At 53.0% G+C, this 10572-nt stretch overlaps 2 protein-coding genes across 2 annotated transcripts; one reads left to right on the top strand and one right to left on the bottom strand.

The window, feature by feature from the left end:
- The first annotated feature begins 550 nt into the window (after positions 1 to 550).
- On the top strand, positions 551 to 5870 carry LOC112622188 (RING finger protein 39-like). Its single transcript, XM_025381452.1, has 4 exons — positions 551 to 1365; positions 3099 to 3121; positions 3329 to 3420; positions 4892 to 5870. Exons 1-4 carry the CDS (start codon positions 1003 to 1005, stop codon positions 5470 to 5472), a joined length of 1059 nt encoding a protein of 352 aa, XP_025237237.1. The 5' UTR covers positions 551 to 1002; the 3' UTR covers positions 5473 to 5870.
- Positions 5871 to 6242: 372 nt separating this feature from the next.
- Positions 6243 to 9415, bottom strand: LOC112622205 (E3 ubiquitin-protein ligase PPP1R11). The gene is made up of 3 exons (XM_025381482.1): positions 9088 to 9415; positions 7871 to 7979; positions 6243 to 7466 (listed from the first exon to the last, which is right to left on the bottom strand). The coding sequence occupies exons 1-3, from the start codon at positions 9154 to 9156 to the stop codon at positions 7264 to 7266; spliced, it is 381 nt and encodes a 126-aa protein (XP_025237267.1). The 5' UTR covers positions 9157 to 9415; the 3' UTR covers positions 6243 to 7263.
- Between the last annotated feature and the right edge of the window lie 1157 nt (positions 9416 to 10572).

The raw sequence follows: 10572 nt of genomic DNA, 5'->3' as shown, positions 1-10572 counted from the left end.
GACCAGGGTAGGGCTCCACTTCTGGTCCTTCCCTTGCTATGTGACCTTGGCTATTCCAACTCTCTGGGCCTCTGTGAACTACCAGAGTTGAAATAGATAATACCGGGTACATTCCAAAGAAGGAAGGAAAGAGAGAACTGGAAATAAAAACACACACAGGGAAAAACAGAGAGAAAGAACCAGAAAGAGAGACTCACGAAGAAATTAAGGAGAGGCCCTGGGAGCTGGCCAGAGGTAGAGTTGCGAGAGCTCTGCCCCGACTCCCTGAGGCCGGAGTGTGGGTGCCTGTTCCCCACCCCTTACTCCAGAACTTCAGAGTGCCCTTAAGCCCTTAATAGGTAAGGAAGGAAGATGGAAAGGCGAGAGGCACCGGGAATGAAAACCACACATCAACACTCAAGAGGCTTGCCAAAGCCACACAAACCAGGATCTCTACTTCCGGCCCCCAGCCCCCAGATGTAGGTGTGCCAGCCACCTGGAGTGAATCACACCTTGGCAATGTGGGCGCACATGCCAAGAGTGAGTCTGGGCACTCGGCCCATGCGCGTACCACAGGCCGAGGGGAAGGTAAAATTGGGGCTCTTCGGGGGTTCACAGGGGGCTACCCTCCCCACACAGGGTTACCCCGCTCCAGACCGCCCTCTAGTGACCACCTCCTAGGCTCGGGGACCCAGGTGTGCTATTCTCCCCTCCCTGCTCCCCCAAACCTTACCCGGGAAGCGGGAGAACCAGATGAGGCATTACGCAAGGCCTGGTGTTTACCTCCCGTGGGAGCCTCCTCCCTCCCTATAAAGCCTGATGTCGTGGAGAGATTTGCCGAGACTAAGACTCTGATTGAAGACAGAGGCAATCCCAGGAGAGGGGCGGAAAGCGGCAAAAGTTAATGCGGGAGTCGGAGAGAAGGGCATCTACACAGCAAGCAGCAGGGGCGGCCCGCCATCTGCGCGCTCGAAGGCGGTCGCGGTGGTCGCGCAAGGGGCGGCGTCCAGATCCCGACTTTCCATGGATGCGCCCGAGCTGGGCCCGGGGCTGGTGGAGCGTCTGGAGCAGCTGGCGACGTGTCCTCTGTGCGGGGGCTCCTTCGAGGACCCGGTGCTTCTGGCGTGCGAGCACAGCTTCTGCCGCGCGTGTCTGGCCCGCCGCTGGGGGACCCCGCCGGCGACCGACACCGAGGCTTCCCCCACCGCCTGCCCCTGCTGCGGCCTGCCGTGTCCCCGCCGCAGCCTGAGGTCTAATGTGCGGCTGGCAGTGGAGGTGCGAATCAGCCGTGAGCTGCGAGAGAAGCTGGCTGAGCCTGGGGCCCGTGCGGGGAGACGCCGAGGGGGGCGCATCCCCACCATGGGCTGCCTGGACCCGCCCGGAGAGGTGAGGTTGGGCGCGCGTCGTGGAGTTGTTGGTGGAAGCCGGAGGTTCATGGGTTCCCCGGGGAAGCCGGGAATGGCAAGTCTGGAGCCGGAGGCCCTGTGGAAGTTCAGGCAAAGGATGGGGTGGGCAGAGAAAAGCAAAGGATGAGGGGGCGAGGGCTGACCCTGGGTCCTCAAGGTGAGAGGCGCCCGGAAGGACGATGGATGGAGTTGACACTTGGTCCACAGGGGAGGAGGCTGGACGGATGCCTGAGCCTTGTGAGAGGGGCTGGAGAGAAGATAGTGGGGAGGCAGAGAAGGGGTACTGGAGTACGCGCAGAGCCCTGGAGTCGCCGCGAAGGGCACGGGAACTGCACAAGTTTTGCAGGGCAGCCGCAGGCGCCCGGGAGAAGAGCTGGCGGAGGGGAGGGAGAGGCGGGCGAAAGTGGGAGCCGACCCAGGTGAGGGTGAGTAGGGGGCCTGGGAGGATGGTGGGCGAGGGCAGAACCTGCATAGAGGAGCGGGAGCAGGAGACTGGGCTGGCGGAGAAAAAACTAGGGAGGAGGGGACTGACAAGAGGATGGAGGAAGGGAGCAAGGGGTTGGGGCAAATCCAAACGTCCCTGTAGGGTCGTGGGGGTTGGTCCCAGACTCCGGCTCAAGCTAAGCTGTGTGTTGTTTGTTATTGTTATTTCGGCTCCTCCCAAGGCCCCAGGCAGGAGCGGCCATGGGTGGAGGCGAGGTGCTGGAGAACGGCCGCCGGGGCCTCTGGCTCCTCTCCACATCCCAGTCTTACCACCCGTCTACCCCCGCGCCTCTCCTGGGCCCGGGCTCCTTGGCCACCAACCAACCCATTACCTTGCCCGACCCCCGGGCGTCTGGGACTCCTGACTGGCTTCTCCCCAGCAGCCAAGCTGGTCTTGGGTTTTGCTTCTGCCCTTTGAAGTCTTCATAGACCTAATTAGTCTGGGTGTAATTGGCAGAATTAGGCAAATTGTTTCTCGCTCCCTCTCTCCACATTATCGGCCTGCTCCAGACATCAGCACTAGACAGTGAAGTGGAGGGGTCGGGATCCCAGTGTTTGGAGGGGAGCATCCAGCGCCCTCTCCTGGCTCCCATAGTGCTCTATGGATCTGCTGGGCCTTTGGGACACATTCAAGTCTAGCTGCCTCCCTGGCCAGGGTCCAGAGACACAAAGCAAAGGGCCCAATAAACGCCACTGGGCTTTTATTGCAAGAGGGGAAGCAGCTTTATTGTAAGGCTTTTATATACCAACTCTTAGCCCGAGGGCTCTGGGTGTGTGTTTGGGCTGTGTGATGGACGGCAGAAGGGACAGATGGTTTTCTGGGATGCACTGGGAACGATGGATAAGGATGGGGCCACTGAAAGAGACAGAATGGGACTGAGGAGGCAGCAGAGGAAGGCAAGGGCTCTGGGGACAAGAAACAGTCATGGACAAGCCTGGGAACAGAGAATTGAGAACCTTTGGGGAGTGGAAAGGGGGAGGACAGTGGAGATGGAGTTAGGAGGATGAGGGAAAAGTGATGGAGTGAGAGGAAGAAGGGATCATGAAAGGTGAAGGAGGAGAATGAGAGGAAAAGGAGCACGGGGGGTAAGGAGGTGAGATCACTCTGAAAGGTGAGGAGGGACACTGCCAACTCAGACAGAGCTCACCTGAGGAGGGGGGAGATAGGGAGGGATGCCCCAGGGAATGAAGCCCAGAGCTCACATCCATGTTTGTTTCTGCCCATCCTAGGATATGAGGAAGACATGGAGACGGTGAGTTCCACTTTTCTGTTCCTTCCTTTTCACACGAGCTGCCATAGCCATCACGTTCTCACTGGGCCCACACTTTTGTTGCCATTAATAGGCAGGTTTTCTGGGGTACAGCCTCATCCCTTCTCCCTCCAGAGATGTGAATGGGGTATGCGTGGGGGCATTAGCAGCAGAGGGCTGATTTCCTAACCCTTCCCCTCATCTGTCTAGATTTGAAGTCCCAACACCTAAGTCATCTAAATCAGAGGATGATCTCCCTGAAGATTATCCAGTGGTCAAAAACATGCTTCATAGACTGACAGGTAAGGAAAGAAGAAGGGAGGGAAGGGAATTGAATGACAGTCTGTGTTAGATTTTCTTCCTTTTAGCCCTAAAAAGTGATCAGGTCCTTTTTGATGTCTGCATTAGTTTCCTAGTACTGCTGTAATGAAGCACCACAAAGTAGGTGGCTTAAACAACAGACATCTATCTCAAAGTTCAGGAGGTAGAAGTCTGAAATGAAGGTGTCAGCAGTGTTGGTTCCTTCTGAGGGCCATGAGACATAATCTGTTCCATTCCTGTCTCCTAGCCTCTGGTAGCCTCACATGTTCTTTGGGTGATAGGTCTGCACATTTTCTTTTGTATGCATTTGTCTCTGTGTCCAAATTTCCTCATTTTATAAGTCAGCAATCTGGATTACAGCCCACCCTAATGACCTTCATTTTAACTTGATTACCTCTGTAAAGATCCTGTTTCAAAGTAAGGTCATATTCTTTGAAAGGAGGTTTGGAGGACTTCAACCTATCTTTGTGTGTGTGTGTGGAGTGGGGGAGGGCACAGTTCAGCCTATAACAATGTCTGTCCTCGATTCCTCATATTCCAGCCATTTTCCCTCTTCCTTTTTCATAGATTCAAAGAACAGATCCCTGAAGGTTAGGTGCCTCTCAGAAATCTCTGCTTCCACCACCTCTCGTCACTCCTCTCTGGAAGGGGACCCCAGCATCTCCTTGACCCTTCTTTCCTCACTCACTCCCAAGAAGAAGGGTGCCTCTACCCTTCTTTAAACTGCCTAGAGAAGATGGTCCACCCTCCTGGTCATCCACCATCTTGCCCAGTCCAGATTGCTTCCGGCACCCCTAATCCAGAAATCTTTCTTCAAAGCACCTCATACATATAAGACCAATGGTTCTTTCTTTCTGGTCTCTGGCTATCACCACCTGCTCTCCTCCTCTGCCCCACACCCTCTACAGAAATAGGCCTGTCCACCCACCCCCATTCCTGTGGGTGGGTGGGCTGGTTTCTCAGGATACCTTGGATTCCTCCCTGTGCCCCTCCCATCACTTGAGGTTCCAGTATCAGTATGGCTTTCTCTTTAGATGAACAATCCCCATTTGGCTGACCCACCTCCCATGCCCCACCCCAGATGCTGCAGATTGAGGTATCAGTCCTTACTCCTCCCTCCAAGTCAGATCAGCCTCACTCTTCCTCCCCCAACCCCACAAACCGGACAACCTCTCCTTTGATCTTCCTGCTATGCTCCCTGCCCTGGACCAGTATGATGCTTCCCCAGGTCCAGTTCTACAGAAGTGGTGCATCAGTACAAGGTCCGATATTGCCCAGGCCTGCTCTTCACATGCCTTGCTCCTTTTTGGTCCTGCAGCCGCCTTTTGAGCTGTTGTGGGGTCACTAGCACTCAGTCTTTTACGTGATCTCCGTTGACTATTCTCCACCCTACCCTGCCTGTGATATAGAAAACTCTCTCATGAGGTCCTCTCCCTGCCTCCCGCTCTCCAGCCGACCTGACCCTGGACCCTGGGACCGCACACCGCCGCCTGCTCATCTCCGCCGACCACCGCAGCGTTCAACTGGCCCCACCAGGGACGCTCGCGCCCCCTGACGGCCCCAAGCGCTTCGATCAGCTCCCGGCTGTGCTGGGCGCGCAGGGCTTCGGGGCCGGCCGCCACTGCTGGGAGGTGGAGACTGTGGACGCTGCCTCCTGCAGAGACTCTTCTGGGGAGGATGAGCACGACGAGGAGAGCCACTATGCAGTGGGCGCGGCCGGGGAATCCGTGCAACGCAAGGGCTGCGTGAGGCTGTGCCCTGCGGGGGCCGTGTGGGCCGTGGAGGGCCGCGGCGGCCGCCTGTGGGCCCTCACGGCACCCGAGCCCACCCTGCTGGGCGCAGCCGAGCCCCCGCCGCGGCGTATTCGCGTGGACCTGGACTGGGAGCGGGGCCGCGTAGCCTTCTACGACGGCCGCTCACTGGACCTGCTTTATGCCTTCCAGGCGTCCGCCCCCCTGGGGGAGCGCATCTTCCCGCTGTTCTGCACCTGCGACCCTCGTGCTCCGCTCCGCATTGTACCAGCGGAAAGCTGAGTCCAACTAGAAGTTTGGCCCGGCCACTGGCCCTGCAGCTGCTTCTTTTTGGCGTGGAATTCCCCACTCATTTCTGCGAACACATTCACACACCCATTGCAGGAGTATTAATCCCAACCCACATTTCCCCCCCAAAAAATGAGATCTCACCTGGTCTCCACGTTTCCGCGTCCCTGCTCAAAATCAAACTCATTCCTGCTTTCAGGCTCTCAGAACCTTCTCTTCCCTACAGCTGCTACAGTACTTCCTGACTTCTCCCATTCAAACCACTCTAGGCCTGCAATGGGGAACAAGCCCTCCCCATCAGTAATGGTAAAGTGACCATGTTTCCTACACAGAGGCTCTGCTGGTCAAATACTTCCCCACTCTTGCCTCTCCTAGCTCCAAAGAAGGGCTCAGGGCCTTCCCCACAGATCTAAGGACTGGGCTACCCTGCCTGTCCACTGAGGTTCCTCCTAAAACAAGAAGCTTGACTCTGGTCTGGGCCCTGTGGCCCTCTGGGAAGCTTCGTACCCCTTTTGGGGGATCTCGGGGTGGGGAGGGACAAGCTAGTTCCCCAACCTCCTATGGCTGCTTTCTATGCTCACAGCCTTTTTTCCATAAGAACCTTCTTGAAACTTCTCCCTGCACATACTCACAGAAAGGAGCCAATGGTGCTACTTCCCCTCTCTCCTCCTCAACCTGGGAATACTTCAGATATCTCCAAACTCATCCTTGTGTATAGTCTCACACCCTTCCCCATATGTATAAATGGGCCCATATTTAACACATTTTGTGATTTTGGGTTATTTATTTTGTGCATCTGTGGCAATAAATGAGATCTCAGCGGTGGTATGGATTTGACTGATCTCTGCAACTGTGTATGGCAAAAGGACTGGAAAATGAAAACCAAATCCCAGTAAGGGGTAGAGAGGGCCAAGAGAACTGAACATCTGGGCTGGCAGAGAAATCAAAGTCTAGGAATTAAGAGGTAAGAGTGTAGCACAGGGGATATACCCCAATCTCTTTGCTCCTTCCCTCTTCCTTCCTATCCTAGAGACTCAGGTCCCTGGGACTATATTGGATCTGTCTCTGAAGCTGAAAAACAAAAGGCGGAGGAGATAGTTGGCTCTAAGTGACCAATCTCAGCCATCTTTGTCAGAAATCCTAAATCACAGGAGAAGGGTGGGAAGAAAGGATATGATTATTTCCTGTTCTATTTTCCATAAGAGGTGAGAATGACAAGGACCTCTTTTCTAACTCCTCTTCAGGGCGTGAGGAGGGTTAGCAGGAGGAGAAGGGCTGGGAGCCCTGAGGTCTCCTGTAAGACCTCATATCTCACAGTCAAGGACTAAGATTTAGGATTAAATATTTTAGTAGGATAGCTCTAAACCCGGATTAGCAAGCAAAGCTAGGGTGTAAATTCCTGGAATCTGACTGGGACCCTGGCAGTGAAAGCTGGGACTGTTGAAAACCCAATTTAAGTGTTTGCTACTCATGTAGCGTGCAGGGCCAAGATAACTAGATCCCAGGACAGGCAGTTTGGCAGTGAGAACAAAAGGAAGAGACTGGGACCAAGCTGACTAGATCCCTTGAGAGAGAAGGGTGGGTATTGGGAGGAAAAATGAGGACTGGGGGAACCCAGGAGGCTGGGTTGGAATAGCAGCAAGTCATAATTCCAGGATCTCTGTTCACCCTCCTCTTCCTCTTTCCTCTATCAGGCAGAAGAGAGGGAAGGAAGGGGCTGGAGAAGTAGCCACATGAATACATTCAGGGCCAGACAGACACAGGAATGGTGGAGGAGAGAGGAATTTAGTGCTGCATTGGTCCTGGTGGGGGCTGGGAAGGGTCAGGAGGCTGGGGAGGGGTGGTGGGGGTCGGTCCTAGGGTTGCACGACGCCGTCCTTTGCGGTGGCCACGTACACAGTGTGTATGACCACAGCCCTCTTCTTCCTCCTCATCACTTTCCGTGGAGCTCTCGCCAAAGGCCCGAGGTTTCTCATAAATACAGCAGCCTAGATTTAGAGGGAGGAGCCCAGTTAAAGAGGAGGAAGGGTAAGATGTATAGTCAGATCCATTCCCACTCAAACTCAGTGAAAATTCCTATTTTCTCCTACGTTCCAGGATCCACCTTCCCCAGGCCCACCCTCTGGGACTCAGGCCCCACTCCTCTTGTCCTCTTAGAGAGCCATGAATTCAAAGCCCTACTTCTCCCACCTCTGATACTTCTTGTCATCAGACCTAGGCAATTCCAGTTCTAGCCCTTTCCTACCTCTTTCCCTGATACCACAGAACCACCAAAAAAGCGACAAAACCATGAGCATCTGGGGGCTTCCGGAAAGCCAGTGGATATGAGCAGATACAAGATACGCTGAAGGGAGCCAGAACTCCAGGGCTACGCGGGCCAACAATTACTCACATTTTGATGAGCGGCGGCCCATGTGTTCATTGTCCACGGTGTCACTTGTCCATTCCACCTTTTTCTCTGGCTTCCGTTTCCGAAGTTTGATGGTAAGGCTCCGGTTCTCCTAGAAGGTTAAGGATGAGCGTACCTATCTAGTCCCCTCCTACTAACCTTTCCCACTCCCTCCCAGGGAACCTCCTCTCTTATCTTCTTCCGCTCAATCAGTACCACAAGACATAGCACCAGGGGAGTTGCGAGAAGATAAAACAGAACAGGTCTTTGACCTCAGACAGTCCCTTGAGGAATAAGTATTATTTCCTGTTCTTATATCACCAGTATAAGAGAAGGCACAATTCCTGACCTAGGGAAGGTTCCAGCAACTCTTCAAAGGAAAATATAATCCTCGCTGTTTCTCCGTCTTCCTCCCCACATCATCCTTGGTAGTATTAATACATGAAAATTACTTTTCAGTCCCCAGCACCTAATCTTTGATCTCCCTTTTTCCAGATCCCTTCTTCTTTTTCCCATTAAACAAACAAACAAAACCTCTCTCATTCTCAAGCTCCAGCTCTCTCTACCTCCTATCCACCTATTCTCTGGCATCCTGGCATCTCTAGTAGCAAGTATTATTAATCTATTAATTACCAAGCTCCCTTTAATCCAAGAGTATTAAGCCCAACACAATCTTCTCCCTTTGAAGGCAACTTAACATGTTTTTGGAAAAATACTTCTTGTTTCTCCATTTACATCTTTGCTCTCTGATTTCTCAAAATGCCTCTTTTCATCTCCTTTTCTTGTTTCCTCATTCCTGCTACTTCCTTTTACATTCATCCATTCAATAAATATTTATTTAAATATAAGCATGGATAATATTGATAAGTTGGCTTCCAACCATGCTTTCTTACACTACCTTTGACTTCCTCCCAACATCTTCCTGGCTCCTTAATCCTCAATTTCCCATTCGTTCATTACTTATACACATAACCACCCCAAGCAGCAACACCTATATCCTAACTGTACCTCCCTATTACATGATCCTTGACCAGCCTCCTGCACCATCTCTGCCACTCTAAATAGCTCCAATACCTTCCGATTCTCCCAGCCCTAGATATTCAACCCCACACCTCCCATATTCCCAGGCCCAGTTCCTCCAACAACTCTTCTAATCCCTGTCCCCTCCCTCCCAGTATCTCCCAGACCCCTAAACAGCACCGCCCCCCCGCCTTTCTCACGGGCTCGGTTGTCACGGTAACCGTTGTCTCAGTGACGGTCTCGCTCAGCCCAGCCCCTGCCTCGGCCATGGCTAAGGCTCAGGAGAGGGAGGAAGGAGGAAAGGGGATGGGATGAGACACCCTTCCCTTTTTCTGTCTCTGAGGTCTAAGAGAAGCGGTATCGGATTCAGAGTGGTAGCCAGAATCCTCCACCTTCTTTTTTCCCCCCTCCTCCTGGGCCTCCGTTTCTCCACCCCTGGGGATAACCTGGCCAACCCCACTTCCGGCTCGCCGCTTCCGGGTGTGACGCATGCTGCTGTCCCCGTTTTTCCCTTCCGCGGCACCAAATTCGTCAAAGCGCAGGCGTCGCTGGATTAGTTCCGCCGTAACGTGACGGCGCGCAGGCGCTGAAAGAAAGAGAAACAAATTTGGCGGAAGGGGTGTCACTGCGGGTGTGGGAGGCGGAGGGAGACTCAAGGGCAGCACGCGTACTCACAGCCTAGCGGAAGTAGAAGGGGCGCCCAGATGAGTAGGGCCGGGCCAGACGCTGCAGAGTGGGTGTGGCGAGGGCGGAGTTGTGTGCACCAAGCTGAGTCCTGCCGCAGATTTCCATTTACCTTGTCTGGGTAGCTGGACCGGCAAGGAAACTTAAGGAGCAATAGTAATGAGCCTACGGCGGCCTATTTCCCTTTCCTTGTTTGGTCTGGGTTTCTCTAATGAAAACGGGATGTGGGAGCAGTTGGAAACACACTTAAGAGTCAAGCGATGTGGTTCTAGCCCTCGCCTTGTGCCTGTAAGTGTTTAAGCAATTCAGTTTAGTGCACATTCAGCGTGGTTTTTTTTTCAGTCACTGTGCTAAGCCTTGAAGATGGAGGCGCGTAAGATGCCCAGACCTTGCCTTTTAGCGCCCAGTGTAGTAGAAAAGATAGGCATGCTGAAAACTAACAAAAATATGAAACATTGGGGCATTAACAAATGCCAAGTCGGATTTGTAAATCTGAATGTAGTTACATACTGCCAACATATTCATTCTCTCTGGGGTGATGAGTATGATGAGGCAGAGAAATGGTCGTAAATTGCAGTATAGGCCATTTTATAAAAATATATGCAGGTTTCTTAGAGAGCAAAAGAAAGTGGTAAAACAAGAACCAGGAAGGCCAAGTAGGTTTTTTAAGAAGAGCAGCTTAAAAAGTTGATGTGTGCACTACAGGAAATGGAGTTTTGTACCGCTTGAATCTGAGGAAGTGCCAGATGAGGCTTGACAGGTAGGCAGTGGTTATATGGAAGGACCTGTATGCTTTGCTAAGAAATTGAGCTTAATCCAGTCACTGTTATGGGCCAGAGAAAGGCTTAAAGTAGGGTGAAAACGTGAACAGGTGTGTTTCAGATTTCAGGCGTGGGTCAGGAAAGTCAACTGCCAGAACAGTTGAAATGTACAATGGGGAAGACTGCACTGCCCATTCTCCAGGTTGCTGTGGGGGTCAAACAAGATAGCTATGTTTGAGA

The sequence above is a fragment of the Theropithecus gelada genome, chromosome 4 (assembly GCF_003255815.1).
Source record: "Theropithecus gelada isolate Dixy chromosome 4, Tgel_1.0, whole genome shotgun sequence".
Classification (NCBI taxonomy): Eukaryota; Metazoa; Chordata; class Mammalia; order Primates; family Cercopithecidae; genus Theropithecus; species Theropithecus gelada.
This window is presented reverse-complemented; position numbering and strand designations above follow the sequence as displayed.